The sequence below is a fragment of the Nerophis ophidion genome, linkage group LG22, assembly GCF_033978795.1.
Source record: "Nerophis ophidion isolate RoL-2023_Sa linkage group LG22, RoL_Noph_v1.0, whole genome shotgun sequence".
NCBI lineage: Eukaryota > Metazoa > Chordata > Actinopteri > Syngnathiformes > Syngnathidae > Nerophis > Nerophis ophidion.
In genome coordinates, this window is record NC_084632.1 from 30,484,776 (window position 1) to 30,503,335 (window position 18,560).

Below are 18,560 nucleotides of genomic sequence, written 5' to 3' on the forward strand. Positions count from 1 at the left end.
TGTGTATATATACATATATAAGTGTGTGTATGTATATATATGTATATAAATGTGTGTGTATATATGTATACGTATATATATACCTATATATGTATATATATATATATGTGTGTGTGTGTGTGTGTGCGTGTGTGTATATATATACACATATATATATATATAGCTCACCATTTTTTATGCACGCTTTAAAGGGGTGTAGGTTTAGCTGCACAATGTTGAATAAATAATATACTAGCAGCACATGTACATATCTACCCTGAAGACCAACTGCGAAGTTAACAGCTAACTGTTACGTTTCACGTGTAAACTTTGGGCATTCTCAAACTGTCTGTCTCCCGCCACTCTTTCAGGAAAGCCATAGAGGAAGCAATGGACCCTGCCCTGGCGGGTATATCTGCTTATGTCTCTCAGGATTGTACAGGTATGAAAGTTATGGAAATTCATTTGTGTCATTATTACCAAAGCTTTTTGTGTGTTTAGAATTTTCTGAACATATTTTTTTTAATATCAAATTAGGCTCACAATTTTATTGAATAAAAAAGTGTGAGCAATAAAATAAAACAATTTACACACTATTTCAGCCGGCCAGGTACTTTTATGTCATCTTACTTATCAAAGCAGTCACAGTAACAATCTAAATGTTATGTTATCACTGCACCTTAAATGTAATCTAAACAGGGAAGTGAAGCACCACCCACCTCTTTTGACGCGCGCACCAGGTGTTTGCTGCAAGGATGTTACCTCTTCTCACGGCGAAAAATAGTCCTTTCTTGTCAGGAGAACAACTTGCCATGGCTTTGATATCTTCATAAGATAGACTTTCCTTTGTCCATTTCTGCTCGCTTGTGGCTTATCAGTGACAAGGGAACTGCAGCCAAGTTACCCTCGAGACGGCATGGCTCAAGGGTCAAAAAGGAAGTGTTCGTATTAATTGACCGTTAAAAAAATGAGTGCCTTTATTGAAATTTATAGTCAACGCGTTATTATCGCGTTAACTTTGACAGCCCTAATAAAAGTTTTAGTAATAAAGAAGACACAAATTAACCTCCGTAGAAAATTACCTATTGATATACAAACCTCGTTTCCATATGAGTTGGGAAATTGTGTTAGATGTAAATATAAACGTAATACAATGATTTGCAAATCATTTTCAACCCATATTCAGTTGAATGCACTACAAAGACAAGATATTTGATGTTCAAACTCAAAAACATTATTTTTTTTTGCAAATAATGATTAACTTAGAATTTCATGGCTGCAACATGTGCCAAAGTAGTTGGGAAAGGGTATGTTCACCGCTGTGTTACATGACCTTTTCTTTTAACAACACTCAATAAACGTTTGGGAACCTAGGAAACTAATTGTTGAAGCTTTGAAAGTGGAATTCTTTCTCATTCTTGTTTTATGTAGAGCTTCAGTCGTTCAACAGTCCGGGGTCTCCGCTGTCGTATTTTACGCTTAATAATGCGCCACACATTTTCAATGGGATACAGGTCTGGACTGCAGGCGGGCCAGGAAAGTACCCGTACTCTTTTACTTCGAAACCACGCTGTTGTAACACGTGGCTTGGCATTGTCTTGCTGAAATAAGCAGGGGCGTCCATGATAACGTTTTTGGATGACAACATATGTTGCTCCAAAACCTGTATGGACCATTCAGCATTAATGGTGCTTTCGCAGATGTGTAAGTTACCCATGCCTCGGGTACTAATACACCCCCATACTATCACATATGCTGACTTTTGAACTTTGCGCCTATAACAATCCGGATGGTTATTTTCCTCTTTGTTCCAGAGGACACCACGTCCACAGTTTCCAAATATAATTTGAAATGTGGACTCGTCAGACCACAGAACACTTTTCCACTTTGCATCAGTCCATCCAGCGGCGTTCCTTGGTATTGTTGATAAATGGGTTTTGCTTTGCATAGTAGAGTTTTAACTTGCACTTACAGATGTAGCAACCAACTGTAGTTACTGACGGTGGTTTTATGAAGTGTTCCTGAGCCCATGTGGTGATATCCTTTACACACTGATGTCGGTTTTTGATGCAGTACGGCCTGAGGGATCAAAGGTCTATAATATCGCTTACGTGCAGTGATTTCTCCAGATTCTCCGAAACTTTTGATGAGTTTACGGACCGTAAATGGTGAAATCCCTAAATTCCTTGCAATAGCTCGTTGAGAAATGTTGTTCTAAAACTGTTCAACAATTTGCTTACAAATTGGTGACCCACGCCCCATCCTTTCTTGTGAATTACTTACAATTTCATGAAAGCGTTTTTTATACCCAATTATGGCACCCACCTGTTCCCAATTAGCCTGCACACCTGTGGGATGTCCAAAATAAGTGTTTGATGAGCATTTCTCAACTTTATCAGTATTTATTGCCACCTATCCCAACTTCTTTGTTTCGAGTTGCTGGCATCAAATTCTAAAGTTAATGATTATCTGCAAAAAAAAGTTTTTTTTATCAGTTTGAACATTAAATATGTTGTCTTTGTAGCATATTCAACTGAATATGGGTTGAAAATGATTTGCCAATCATTATATTCCGTGTATATTTACATCTAACACAATTTCCCAACTCAAATGGAAACAGGGTTTGTACAAAATGCTGACATTGCTGCTAGTTTATACTTTCTATACCATGTCAAAATTACCTTCAGAGATGCTGTAAAGCTGCTGAGTGTAATTAAAGTCTCATTGTGTCTGTTTTCCAAAAAAACACATTATAACTAAAACTGTTAACTACCCAAATAGTCTCACAGAATACAATACCAACAGAAGTCAGTACATCCTTCACATTAGAGAAACAAGTTAAGTACTGTGTACAGTATCTTCTCAAGAGACGATGCTATAGAAATTCAACTATGACACACTTTGGAGGAGTCAGCGTACTTTTTGCACAACAGTGTAGGTTTAATATTTACTAGAAACAACAAAATGCCAAAAACAGTAATACCGCAACTTATAAGCTTAGATGGTTCTGTGACCCAGCTCTTCACTCTAATCATCGCCGCCAATTGAAATGGATTTATATCAATTTAATTGGTGCTCGCCCCGCCCCAAAAAACAGTGTCATGCCTTTTAAAACCCCCCCCCCCAAAAAAAACTCTTCTAAATAAATAGTACTGTATAAAATGAATACAATAGAATGTACCGCTACAGTTGTTTATGAAGTAATGTAATAATAATGTACAGAATTTACCTTGGAAAGTAGTCTTCTTTTGTATCTTCTTCTAGCTGTTTCTCTGGCAAACACAACATCAACAGAGTTTCTATGTTTTCATGCATAAATGTTTGCCGTATTATTATAATATTCTTGGCTGGCGTTACTCATTCTGTTGTAGTATGGTGCAGGCTAGCAGTACGACGTTCAAATTCTTTCCGCTCGGTCATTTTTTTATCGATTTATTTCTGTAAGTTGAGGTCCCACTGTAGTAGAGCCCACATAAATATGTCTGCCACACTGTGATGTCAATGCGATCCAACTGTTGAAAATATATAATCAAATCAACATCGCCAATTGAAATTAATTTAGATACATTTTAATTGGTGCTTGTCCCCCCCAATGTAATATGCCTTTTAAAACAAAAACACACTTTTAGATAAAATATATTGAAAATCAATACATTGCTTTTTAGGAAGCGATGATTTTAACAATACTGTAGATTTATTATTGTATTTGTTGGTAACTGTACTTCATTATGCATATATTTTGTGAAGCAACAAGTAAGGTGAGAATAAATTACACCTCAAATTATAACATGCGATTATTGATCTTCCCCAGTGTACAGCGCTGATGTGGTCGATAGCCACAAGGCACCCCGAGCAGGGCACCCGTCTGCTGGTGCGGCACATGCCCCGCCCCCTCCACAAAACAACCAATCAGCATCTGCATTCACCTTGCCAGACAGTCAAGCTGTTATTATTCTCATCCCTGTGCGACTGGGAGGAGAGAAAACCAACCCTGACTACTTTAACTTTGCAAAGGTGAGAAATGCATACAACAAATATGCTTTTCATATCTTAGTGTAGCTGGTAAATGCAATGATAAAAGTGTGTAGAGACCCCTGTGTGGACGAATGAAATCAAAATACTTGTTGGTTTTAAGTGAAGGGAATTTCAGCTCTTTTAAAAGAGATGGTTCTTTCGGCTCCCAAGACTCCTCAGATTGCTTTTGTTGCTTGAATTTATTTATTATCAAAATAAGTGTAAAAATATTTTTTATGTAAAATCATAATTATATCAGTTGTTTCTACTTGTTAATGCGTGTGGTCAACATGGAACAAATTGCTACAAAAAAACAAACGATAAAACATCCATCCATTTTTCAATCAATCAATGTTTATTTATATAGCCCTAAATCACAAATGTCTCAAAGGGCTGTACAAACCACTACGACTACGACATCCTCAGGAGAACCCACATAAGGGCAAGGAAAACTCACACCCAGTAGGACGCCAGTGACAATGATGACTATGAGAAACCTTGGAGAGGACCTCAAATGTGGGCAACCCCTCCCCTCTAGGGGACCAAAAGCAATGGATGTCGAGCGGGTCTAACATGATACTGTGAAAGTTCAATCCATAGTGGCTCCAACACAGCCGCGAGAGTTCAGTTCAAAGCGGATCCAAGACAGCAGCGAGAGTCCCGTCCACAGGAAACCATCCCAAGCGGAGTTGGATCAGCATCGTAGAGATATCCCCAACCGATAAACAGGCGAGCGGTCCATCCTGGGTCCCGACGAGCGGTCCATCCTGGGTCCCGACTCTGGACAGCCAGTACTTCATCCATGGTCATCGGACCGGACTCCCTCCACAAGGGAGGGGAGGACATAGGAGAAAAAGAAAAGAAGCGGCAGATCAACTGGTCTAAAAAGGAGGTCTATTTGAAGGCTAGAGTATACAAATGAGTTTTAAGGTGAGACTTAAATGCTTCTACTGAGGTAGCATCTCGAACTGTTACCGGGAGGGCATTCCAGAGTACTGGAGCCCGAACGGAAAACGCTCTATAGCCCGCAGACTTTTTTGGGGCTTTAGGAATCACTAATAAGCCGGAGTCTTTTGAACGCAGATTTCTTGCCGGGACATATGGTACAATACAATCGCCAAGATAGAATGGAGCTAGACCGTGTAGTATTTTATACGTAAGTAGTAAAACCTTAAAGTCACATCTTAAGTGCACAGGAAGCCAGTGCAGGTGAGCCAGTATAGGCGTAATATGATCAAACGTTCTTGTCAAAAGTCTAGCAGCCGCATTTTGTACCAACTGTAATCGTTTAATGCTAGACATGGGGAGACCCAAAAATAATACGTTACAGTAATTGAGACGAGATGTAACAAACGCATGGATAATGATCTCAACGTCTTTAGTGGACAAAATGGAGCGAATTTTAGCGATATTACGGAGATGAAAGAAGGCCGTTTTAGTAATACTTTTAATGTGTGACTCAAAGGAGAGAGTTAGGTCGAAGATAATACTCAGATTTTTTACCGAGTCACCTTGTTTAATTATTTGGTTGTCAAATGTTACAGTTGTATTATTAAATAGAGGTCGGTGTCTAGCAGGACCGATAATCAGCATTTCCGTTTTTTTGGCATTGTTGCAAAAAATTTGCGGACATCCATTGTTTCATTTCATTAAGACACGCCTCCAGCTGACTAGAGTCTGGCGTGTTGGTCAGCTTTAGGGGCATGTAGAGTTGGGTGTCATCAGCATAACAGTGAAAGCTAACACCGTATTTGCGTATGACGTCACCATGTAGATGCTGAAGAGTGCAGGGCCAAGGACCGAACCTTGGGGAACTCCACACGTTACCTTAACACTGTTATTGGAGACGCACTGCCCCCTGTCACTAAGATAAGAGTTAAACCAAGACAGGGCTAAGTCTGACATACCAATTCGTGTTTTGATACGTTCTAATAAAATATTATGATCGACGGTATCGAAAGCAGCGCTAAGATTTTTCTACCGCTTATTCCCTTCGGGGTCGCGGGGGGCGCCGGAGCCTATCTCAGCTACAGTCGGGCGGAAGGCAGGTACACCCTGGAGAAGTCGCCACCTCATCGCAGCAAACGATAAAACAAACAAGACTTATCTTAATGCAGACAAAAAGGTCCAATCTGGTTGTGTGTTTTGTGAAAAAACTGAGCAATACACAACTTCATTTATACATTAAAAGATGCAAACAACCCGTTATATTTGACAGCTCTAATATTAAAACAATAGAAAAACTACATGACAAGCATGATGACTGTTTTTATGGCTAGCTTGGGTTTTTTGTGTCTAATAGTTTTTGTCAGTGTATGAGGGACAAACAGTAAAAAATGAACGGAGGGATACATCCAACTTTTCATTTATTTTCCGTATTCATCTGCTGATAACGCGCACAACCCCTCCTGCCCTTTGTACACCATTGTTCATTGTCCTACGTCATGGGTGCCCAAACGTTTTCCACTGAGGGACACAGACTATCAAATCGAAAGATGTGGTGGCCATTTTGGTAGTTTTCACCTGTAAATCCAGCACAATATATCGATTTTCGTCAAAGAACTAGAAAATGCAATTTCGGTAGACATTTTGTGTGAATGCTGAAAAGCCAAAGCTGAACTGAATTGCTTACAGTTAGCACACTGGTCAGATAGCTTCAAGTAACAAAATAATAGAGGTAAAAGATGCTAGCATGCTAACAGCATTATGTTAACATGTTAACAAAAACATGGTTAGAGTTAGCATTAGTGAAAGGCCAAAATATATGCTACAGAGGTGTATACCTAAGAAATAACCTAAAAATAATCTAACAAGCTTATTTTTGCATGCTAGAATGCTAACTGTAACATGCGTCAAATTCCAAAATATATAATTCTAAGGTGTGTATCTGCTATCTTGCTTACGTTAGCATTAAGTACCAAAAAATGACTGGGTTATGTACCTACAAAATTTGCTAAAAATAAGATAGCATATCAACATTAGCATGGTATCAGGTAATTAGACAGGTAACAAAATATTTGACTCTAGGGTGTATACCTGCAAAATTAGTAAACAAAAAAGCTAGCATGCTAATATTAGAATGCTAACGATTGTGCTACGGGCGGTTAAAAAATTAGTTGTGGGCCGCAAATGGTCCCTGGCAGCAGTTTGGACACCTATGTCCTATGTTGAATGCCCTCACTTCTGTAAGTATGCTCTTCATTAGAGAAAAAAACTACGGCTTGTTCACTTAAAAGAGCCGGATCATTTGCGAACGACACATCACGATTGTATTGACAATAAGGCAGAAGAGGGAAACAAACTAATGCAATATCTATTTTTCACTGAACATAGAAAATGCTAAGTCTGGAGTACTGTCTCGGCATCATTGGAGGGAAGCCCAAGCAGGCCTGCTACTTTGTAGGATTTCAAGGTGAGTATTTTACCCAATAGATAAGAAGAAGACAACAGAGAGAGAGAAAGAGAGAGAGAGAGAGGTTAGTGTGAACTGTGAACAGCAGTTTTATTTGCATAAAATGCCTTTTCTTTTAAAGCAAGTTAATGTATTTTTTTTTGCACATGGAAAACGCAGAGCAGATGAAAGGAAGTGAAGCAGGGCTTACTTTATTCTCTCTGACCCATCAAAGACTTGCCCATTTATCACAAGTAAACCTCCCAAGTTGTGGGGCTGTAATTGATTTCCATAAGAGGCATGCATTCAATTTCTTCCAGGCTCCAAAGTGAGCCACTTTTCATCACCTTCAGATGCTGGGAGGAACCTTCAGTTGTACATCTTGGCAGTCAATATTAGCTCATTTACATTTGACCAACGTGATCTACGGCATTGGCTGATGTGTGAATGACAAGCGATGCGTTGTCTCTGCCAAAGCGCAGTTCAGCTCCGCATTCAGCACATGCAAATGCTTGCATATAATTGCATGTTTGTTAAAGTGATCCTCCCCCAGCTGACACGTGCACAAATTAAATTGTGTTAAAAATGTGCTGTACAAAAGCATCCGATTATGCATAATTTAATCCTCCCGCAGTGGATATTAAAAAGCAGCAACCGACTGGGAGGCATAGTTGATGCGAGCAACAGCCGAGCATGTGGATAACTTTAAACTACTCTACATAGAAATTGGTAGGAGGCACATTTTTGTAATGATCACTGTTTTTGAATAACTTGTCTTGTGTTTTGTCCTTGCAGATGACAGCTTGATTTACCTGGACCCTCATTACTGTCAGTCTTTTGTGGACGTCAGCACCAGCGATTTCCCTCTGCAGGTAATGAAAACTACACAAAGGAGCTGACTATAGTCGCTAATCCATCCATCCATTTTCTACCGCTTATTCCCTTTCGGGGTCGCGGGGGGCGCTGGCGCCTATCTCAGCTACAATCGGGCGGAAGGCAGGGTACACCCTGGACAAGTCGCCACCTCATCACAGGGCCTATAGTCGCTAATGTGTGAACGTAATCATTTTTGTTCATACTTAATGGTATGTATGAAGCCTTATCGCTGTTAATTGGTTCCGGGCCTGACCGTGGCAAACTAATATCCGCCAAGTAGGAATTAGGAATTTAATATTTTCACAGCGAGAACATAACAACCTGTTCAGCACCTTCTAAATACTGTTTTAACAGTATGGGAGTCCCATAGACATGAAATAGCCCCCAAATAGTCACCTTTACCCTCGTTTAACGCAATATAGCAGACATAACGATAGAAAATAAGACACATACTCAGTGGCCAATACTAGTGTAGTAAATGGAATGGAATGGAACATTGTCATCAATTGTCATCAAAATTTGTCTTCAGTACAACCCGTCCAAGAACAGCATCACAGACAGAGTAGATAGAACAGTAAGACTGACTTGGGGCGGTATAGCTCAGTTGGTAGAGCGGCCGTGCCAGCAACTTGAGGGTTGCAGGTTAGATCCCCGCTTCCGCCATCCTAGTCACTGCCGTTGTCTCCTTGGGCAAGACACTTCACCCACCTGCTCCCAGTGCCACCCACACTGGTTTAAATGTAAAAATTAGATATTGGGTTTCACTGTGTAAAGCGCTTTGAGTTACTAGAGAAAAAGCGCTGTATAAATATAATTCACTTCACTAATTCACTGATCATTTGCCACAACGGTGGCACCCTGCAAAAAGGTAGGGCGAAAAAGGTTAACATAGGGGCAGCAGGAGGAGGGAAAAAAATGCAAATCCCGAACTAAGCTCCAATGGGGTGGAGTTAAGTTTGAGACGAGAAAAAAACCCTGAACAAAACACATATGATCATATTACGGCACACAAAAGTCTGGGTGCCCACAGCTCTGCCCATCCCATAAACCATATGTGCTTTAGGGCACCTTGGGGACGGCGTGTCGAAGTTGGTGGAGTGGCTGTGCCAGCAATCTGAGGGTTACTGGTTCAATCCCCACCTTCTACCATCCTAGTCACGTCCGTTGTGTCCTTGGGTAAGAGACTTCACCCTTTCTCCTGATGGGTCCTGGTGAGCACCTTGCATGGCAGCTCCTGCTGTCAGTGTGTGAATGTGTGTGTGAATGGGTGAATGTGGAAATACTGTCAAAGCGCTTTGGGCTCCTTAAAAAGGGGTAGAAAAGCGCTATACAAGTACAACCCATTTACCATTTACCTTGAATGGCTGCCAGCATCTTCCAAATTTGTCGGTACACCAGGGCAACACTTATTTCAATCAGCAGATGTCCTGTTATCGTAATTCTGAAGAGGTAGATGTCAGCAACGTCCTCGACTAAAAGAATTACCACGCACAGGACACTTCACTTCCACCCAAGAGTCCATTGTTTGTCCAGCCACACACATTCATCAAGACAGGCAGGTTCCCCCGAATCTGAGCTTCCCATCAAGAAGATCTGGCCAATTTCGTTGAGAGGCCAGTGGAGCAAAAAAAAGTAGTATTGATATTATATTATATCTATTTATATATATATGTATATATATATATATATATATATATATATATATATATATATATATATATATATATATATATATATATATATATATACACATATCTATACATATGGGACGGTATAGCTCGGTTGGTAGAGTGGCTGTGCCAGCAACTCGAGGGTCCCAGGTTCGAGCCCAGCTTCTGCCAACCCGGTCACTGCCGTTGTGTCCTTGGGCAAGACACTTTACCCACCTGCTCCCACTGCAACCACACTGGTTTAAAAAAAATCTAACTTAGATATTGGGTTTCACTATGAAACGCGCTTTGAGTCAGTAGAGAAAAGCGCTATATAAATATAATTCACTTCACTTCACTATACATATATATATATATATATATATATATGTATATACCGTATTTCCTTGAATTGCCGCCGGGGCACTAATTAATTTAAACCATCTTCTCACTCCTGCGCTTACCAAAGGCATGCGGTAAAAATAAGCATGCGCTAATTATTTTAAAACCTCTTCTCACTCCGGCACTTACCAAAGGTATGCAGTATAAATTTGAGTGTGATGTAAGCTTGGACCTTAAAACTCTACTGAATAGTTCTTAATCTTCTTCCCTTTATGCGATTTCAAATTACCTGTATTGAAATCAGCCTCTTCCATTTTGAAAATGGTTACAGGGGAAGTGTCACTCGTGACGTCACGAGTTTGACCAGCCAGTAATACTAAGCATGCGCTAATTATTTTGGGAAGCGAGTTTGACCCGGCAGTAATTCAAGGCAGGCGCATACTATATGCCCTGCGGCAATTCAAGGAAATACAGTATATGCCTACATACATACATAGTACAGGGGAAACTCCAAAAATTAGAAAGACAAGTGTAAAAAAAGTGAGAATGATTTGTGGGTTTTTGCAACAAACCAATGCATAAAAGTTTAGCACACATCTCAATATACCAACATTGTTTTATGCGTTTCTATGCAGTAGCCTAAAATGTGACAACATACCAGTGCTGTAAGTTTATCGACGCTGTGACAGCAGATGAATAGGATTCCATAGTACGTATACTATACACCCTTCATCTTGAGGAATGTCTGAAAGATGTACTTTGTATTCTTCTGTCTAGTCCTATCATTGTCCCTCACCCAAGAAGATGCAGTTTACTAAAATGGATCCAAGCTGCACCATTGGTTTTTACTCCAGAAGTGTCCAAGACTATGAGAAAATCAGCCAAGAGCTGTCTCGGGTGAGAATTGCAATCACTATATCACTGTTTCACAATTATGTTGCAAATAAATTAGGGCCGTCAAAGTTTTAACGCATGTAATTATTCACCAAACAATATTGTATGATTTCACGTGGTCTGCCACATCGTATTGCGGGATTAGCCACATTATTTAAAGTGGCTCACAAAGCCTGAAAAATAATGTGTGTCATTAAAGCACTTCAAATTTCTAACTAAATACATTCCATCCATCCATCCATTTTCTACCGCTTATTCCCTTTTGGGGTCATTCATTTTTGCCATTTTGATGGAAAATAATTTAGCTACTGCTTTAAATTGGGTATATTTTTAACTTTAACATTATCTGATATTGCTAAATCTAAACTAATATAATTTGTATTTGTAGAAACAAAAAAAATGTTACAAGCAGCCCTATAATGGCACCCATAACTGTAATCTAGCACAGTACAGTAACAGTAGTGCAATATTTCCTAATGAAATAAATGTTCACCTCTTTATGCAATTATGCCACATTTTGTAATAATCTGCAGCATTTTGTCAAACATTTTGACTCATTTACATTTAATTTAGGTTTGACCAAAGAAAAATTGAATTAGATTCTTTAAATTTATTGTAAAAAGGATGACATGTTCCCTGTTCCTGTGACAACTTTTCTAATTAAGGCATCATATTGGGAAATAATTACAAAAGTACACTTATTTCACTAACGGTGTTACAAATAAGATCAGTTAGAACAAACAAATCCTTTATTTATTGAGTCAAAGATACTGAAATTCCACGACATAATGAATTTGCAAACAGCTAAAATTATACACAAAGCAAACTATAACCTGCTACTCTAGTATATATAACTATATAACAATTCTTCTCAAAAAAAGAGGAGAAATATAATTTAAGAGAAAAATGTAATTTAAAACATTTGTACGCACGTACAACACTTAAGACCATATCTGTATGTGGAATTAAATTATGGAATGGATTAAGCAAAGCAATCAAACAATGTACCAATATGATCCACTTCAAGAAACTCTTCAAACTTAAAGTGTTTACAAATTACAAAGAAGAAGAACCATGATAAACATCCTTTAATGTATTTCATCCATCCAGTCTTTCATTCTCAAAATAATCTTACTCATCTCATCATATGAAATATAACTTACTTCACCATTTATTATTTATGTATTTATTTATTTTTATTTATTGTGATTACTTATGTAGTATATTGTGAATAAATTGAGAACAGGAAGTGAACAAAAGTTAAAGCAACTGTTATGTAAAAGAAAAGGGGTGGGATTAAATAAGATCTGCTTCTTTTTACTCCTTTTCGAACATGTTGAAAAGAGAAACTGTAAATTGTGACGTATCATGTTGTATGCTTGCACGTTCGAAATAAACTCAAACTCAACTCAACTCAACTCACATTTGGTATTTAATGCATCAAATTGTTATATTGCATATGTACAAAAAAGTAGAGCACCCGCATTTTGCAATGACTTGTGCTATATGTAATAAGATATTTCAAAATGCTTTCAATAATGTTATTACAAAATGAGGTGGATAATTATACAAGGAGGCGAATATTCATTGCATTATTATATGTTGCACCAATATTACATGATGTGTTGTTAAACACCCTTATTGAAAATGTTTTTTTATTTTTTATTTCTTTTATTATAGCCTAATAAAAGAAAATAAAGCCACTTAGGATAATGTACAAAGCGATTTAGAAGACATGCATATAAAATACTTATTAAATACAATACTACAAAAAATAGCAATAATATCAATAATAATAATAATACTTATAATAAAGGTGTTAGTTTATTGTAGAAACTTGACAGTGGAACAAAACAATGTAAATATTTTTCTGTATTTAAAAAAAAACTTTAAAAATCCTGACGATGAAAAAATATAACTTTGAGTCAGCTTATGTGTTTTTACGTTTTATTTATTTTTGTTGTTGCATGTTATGAAATAGAAATATAGCTAAGTATCTTCTGAGTTGAATAGAGAATGTTGTAATTGCGTGAATAAGAGGCCAATATTATAAATGTATACTTCTTTATGCTTCTTTTCATTCATGATTTATATTAATGTTGTATGAATTATTTTTTATTTGACATTAAATAAATTAAATACAAACAAAAATTGAAGTATAAACAATACAAATATAATGGTGATTAAAACATGAAACAACAACAAACAAAATCAATTACAATAACATTATTATTATATTTATACAACAATATTTCATCATTATCACTTTTTATTTCCATCACCATCACAGCCATTAACAAAAAAAAAAAACTTTAACAGTTGCTTACACTTGCATTTATCATCTAATGTAAATGCATTTTTTTTTTAATCTTGTGGATATCAGTCATGAGTTGGACTTTCAACATTGATTAATCTGTTTCAGTATATTGTGTTTGTTATGATGCGTATAGAATAAAATGTATTTTGGTTCTTTAAAAACACATTACTAAATTGCTGTAAATCTCCCAAGAATAAAAGAGATTGGATACAAGTATTATGACACCCCTTAAGTAAAGCATTTACAAAATTTTAGTGTATGACATTCTGACATTAAAATTGCATTTGTGTTAAAATATGTGGGTATTTTAAAAGTTGATATAAATTTTGCAAGCAAGTAATTGACTTCGATTTAATTTTAATAGTCAAAATTCAAAAGTGTGATTAATTTGATTTTTAGAAAATAATCATAGGTACGGTATAAATATTTGCACAATCTTCTTTTCAGTTGCGACAAATAGCCACTAGGTGTCAGCATTTAGCCATGTATCTTAAATTGTAGCGCCACTTCAAAACAGCCTTTCCTCCATTAATTATGAGACATTCTCTACATCTATGGTAAAAAAAATCATTTGATTCAATGTTATCAAAAGACACAAAATAAAACTAAAGGACAGAAGTGTGCAATATTCTGCACCTTTTAAACACGTTGTGGTTTTAGGTGCTGCAGCCATCGGCGAGCGACAAATACCCAGCGTTCACTATCGTGCAAGGTCATGGCAGAGATTACGACCTGTCAGCAGGTCTGACCCCGGAAAAGAGAGAGTGGCCCTTCATCCGTGACCCGAGAAGGACAATCACCACTGCTGGGGACTTTGTACTACTTTAACAAAACGGTTTGGAACTGCGAACATGGAATTTTTTTTCATTGTGTGATGCCTAAAAAAGTCTGTGTCTGAGACAGACGTAACATTGAACCTTCTAGAACAAAACCTATTTGTTCACTTTTTGGTGAACTTCTGTAACGCAACAATAGGAGTTAGTTCAATCCTGTTGTTTTCGCACAGTATTGGGACTTTTTAGAGCTCTGCTTATTTTTATACTAACATAAGAGGAGGAATGCCGTGGAGGTGCCGCTATATTTTTCTTTCCAAACACATTTCACTGTTAGTGCAGAGTAATATACTGTAAGTCCAGTACCACTACACGTACACTCACTTGTAAAATATTGACGGGTTCTGTTTGTTGAAATAACTCTAAAAGTATTATTTTAGTTACACTTTTCTACATTAAACTAACTGCGTTTGGGAAGATTTTTAAAGGGCAAAAAAGACCAGAAATGTTCCAATCAGGGTTTTATGCAGCCAATCATCCATGAGTGCGATGAGATATCAGTACTGATCACTTATATCAACTTTAAATTGTTCAATGTATTTATGGTAAGTGATATTGACTGTTTAACAATATCAACACAATATTTGACTGAGTTAATTATTCTCTTTTATTAAATTACAAATGTTTGATCAAAACAAAGTCAATAGTTCACAATAACTAATTTAAATCATTTGGTTTTTGCTCTTAAAGTCGATACACTGTTACTACCTTTGGTATTGACACCACTGATTCATGTATCCATCCGCCCTTCTCTTACGTGTCGTGTACTGACTGACAATGTCGACATGCCAACATTAACTGTTATATTATCCTTTAACTAGATTCTTATAAATCTACTTATTAATTTCATGTTATATCTACTTACTTTCTGCTCTCATGTTGTTCAATTTGCATTTCTTAAAGTGTATTAGGTCCCTGTTTTTGGTGTTGTTCAAATCTATCTTAGCTATTACCATGCCTGCTCCTGGCTTGTTCTCTGTGTTTGTAACATCTTTAGCTTTGTCTTCCAAAGATACTTAAAATACTACCAAATGCAGTTATTTTTCCGTAATGGAGAGGATTATCATTCATTTACGGCAGCTTCTCCACACTGTGTGTGAAAACACATAATTAGTTGCTAGCTGTTTGTCAGCCGAGGGACTAAGAATAATTTGTGACTGGCATTAAAAGGCATTAATCTGCAATGGCGATCACTTATTTTTTTCACGACAATCAACCGATACTGAGCAATCGATTGGCACATCCCTAGTTAAAACTTCAGATGCAATCCTTTAAACCATTTTTTATCATGTATTATGAAACATATCTCAATAAAAATACACCTGTGTTTTACTTGCATCAATAACACAGGGAAACGATACACAGGCTTGAATAATTCACTGTTGCACAGGAGCTTGCATTTGCATATTTTGAAACAGTGAGTTTGCATTTCCACATCCCAAAACGATTCATGTTTGATAGATGGAAATTCTGAATTTTCAATTGTTGTGAATGTGAGTTTTAATTGGCATGTTTTGAATTAGTATTTATTTCGATTTTATCCAAAAACTGGTGTTTACATGTACTGCACCGCAACAATATCTTTACTGAAGATGCCTAAAGTTAAGAATACCTCTTGTATTGTTAATGGCATTTAAATAAGTTTTATTATTATGCAGTAAATAATAATATCATACAGACATCAACAGCAATTGGAAAATGTGTTTGTATTGAATAATTTCGGGTAACCTGTCTTGTAATATTAACAATACTGGCCTTTCATATCAATGCACGTTGTAAATTAGTGAATTCATTCCTTGCATGCTTCACAGAGCAAACTCATACAAAAGCCACCCTTTTGACATTTTAAAGAATGCTTGAATAACTCGCTGTAAAACTTGAACACGCGCACTCAAAACTCTATTGTGCATGGACGTCTTCCATGTCTTTCTGCGTTGCAACTAACACAACTGATATTTAGGACACTCAGTGGTGGTTTTTAGGTGTGGGTCACCTCGGCACATACCTGTTCTTTAGGGGGCGCCGCAAGGATGGAGGGGAAAGAAAGATACAGAAGCACATAAGGTCAGAATATACGTGTCTAAATAGAATTGGTATTGTTCACATATCGTCTGTTACAGCTGCCAAAGCATTACTTTTGAAAGAATGCTTGTGCTTAAATATTGCTTGTCATTTAAAAAAATTGAAAATGGGGATTTTATTAAAAACTTTTACATTTTTACAAACTTTTGCAACATACAAAACTATTAAAAAAAGTAATAGTGATTTAAGTACTTGAATAGTATAAATAAAATGATAATTAATGTCAGTTGGTTCTCTATAATGTATAAGTAGTGTGATTCTAGGTGTTATATTGTTAAAGGGGAACATTATCACCAGACCTATGTAAACGTCAATATATACCTTGATGTTGCAGAAAAAAGACCATATATTATTTTAACTCGATTTCCGAACTCTAAATGGGTGAATTTTGACAAATTAAACGTCTTTCTGTTTATCGCTCTCGGAACGATGACGTCAGAACGTGACGTCACCTAGGTAATAAAGCTGCCATTTACTCAAACATATTACAAACATCGTCTCTCAGCTCTGTTATTTTCCATTTTTCGACTATTTTCTGGAACCTTGGAGACATCATGCCTCGTCGGTGTGTTGTCGGAGGGTGTAACAACACTGACAGGGAGGGATACAAGTTGCCCAAAGATGCAAAAGTGGCAAGAAATTGGACGAAATTTGTTCAAAATATGAGGGTGTGAGGAAAGCCGACAAAATGGTCAGTCGTTTGTTCCGCACACTTTACCGACGAAAGCTATGCTACTACAGAGATGGCAAGATTGTGTGGATATCCTGCGAAACTCAAAGCAGATGCATTTCCAACGATAAAGTCAAAGAAATCTGCCGCCAGACCCCCATTGAATGTGCCGGAGTGTCTGCAGATTTTACCGGCGATGCAAAGGCAGACATGGCACAGAGAGATGTATGGATAACCTGCAGATGCATTTGCAACGATAAAGTCAACTAAATCACAAAGGTGAGTTTTGTTGATATTGTTGACTTATGTGCTAATGAGACATTTTTGGTCGCGGCATGACTGCCAGCTAATCGATGCTAACATGCTATTTAGGCTAGCTGTATGTACATTTGAAACTATATTTACATCCAGCGTTTCCTTCCACCCACATTTAATGCCAAACAAACACTTACCATTCGACGGATTTAAGTTGATCCAGTGTCACAAGATGCGAAACTTCCGATCGTTGATCTGCACATTTTACCGGCGATGCTAACGCAGACATGGCCGAATAGCGTCAATAGCTATTCGCTCAATAGCTTCAGTTTCTTCTTCAATTTAGTTTTCGCTATCTGCCTCCATACTCCAACCATCCGTTTCAATACATGCGTAATCTGTTGAATCGCTTAAACCGCTGAAATCCGAGTCTGAATCCGAGCTAATTTCGCTATATCTTGCTGTGGTATTCGCCATTGTTTGTTTGTATTGGCAGCACTGTATGACGTCACAGGAAAATGAACAATGGCTTCGAGAGAGCGAAAAAAGGGCACTTTAAAGCTTTTTTTAGGGATGTTCCGGGATGGGTAAAATTTTGAAAAAAACTTCAAAAAATTAAATAAGCCACTGGTAACTGATTTTTATTGGTTTTAACCCTTTTGAAATTGTGATAATGTTCCCCTTTAACATTTTATAAAATTTTTAAAAATCTAAACATTTGAAATAAAATCCCAATTATGGCCCCAATTGTCGCAGGAAAAACTAGCAGCAATACAGAACACAAATAATGTACAAAAAAAACAACCTTAACAGCTTGTGTTGTAATGTTGATGTTCAGAATTCCGTTCATGAATGCACCTCGCTCGCCGTGATTGGTGCATAATAAGGAAGTGTTTTGATGTTGTATGAAATTTGTGTGCAGTGTTGGAACTGAGCACTGCTGTAGGCATGATAAGATTGGCAATAAAAATGAAAAAAAGCTTCCGACTGTGTGGCTCTGTCGGGATGCTAAAGTTACTCGTACGATATCCCCTTCAAGCACTTGTTGTGTTCATTAATTTAGCATCAAAATGAGGCACCGACATCTTGTTTTTTCTTTTGTTTTTGTAATACAAAGTTTCGACACTAATTTAAAGGGCACGTATGATGAGGTCCAGATTTGAGGTCTTCAACAGGGGGGTCCGGCACCCTTGGGTGGTCCACTGAGGTACTGTTCGGGAGGGGTCATGAAATTTTTGGTTGATTCTACGTTTTAGAA

General features: G+C 37.4%; 1 protein-coding gene across 1 annotated transcript in view; it reads left to right on the forward strand.

The window, feature by feature from the left end:
* atg4c (autophagy related 4C, cysteine peptidase) overlaps positions 1-18,286 on the forward strand; it is a 30,803-nt gene extending 12,517 nt beyond the window's left edge. The window contains exons 6-11 of the mRNA XM_061883688.1: positions 351-421; positions 3,791-3,993; positions 7,327-7,405; positions 8,180-8,256; positions 11,029-11,148; positions 14,123-18,286. Coding sequence (XP_061739672.1) covers positions 351-421; positions 3,791-3,993; positions 7,327-7,405; positions 8,180-8,256; positions 11,029-11,148; positions 14,123-14,290 — 718 coding nt within the window. The 3' untranslated portion in view covers positions 14,291-18,286. The remainder of the gene's footprint in view (positions 1-350; positions 422-3,790; positions 3,994-7,326; positions 7,406-8,179; positions 8,257-11,028; positions 11,149-14,122) is intronic.
* The last annotated feature ends 274 nt before the right edge of the window (positions 18,287-18,560 follow it).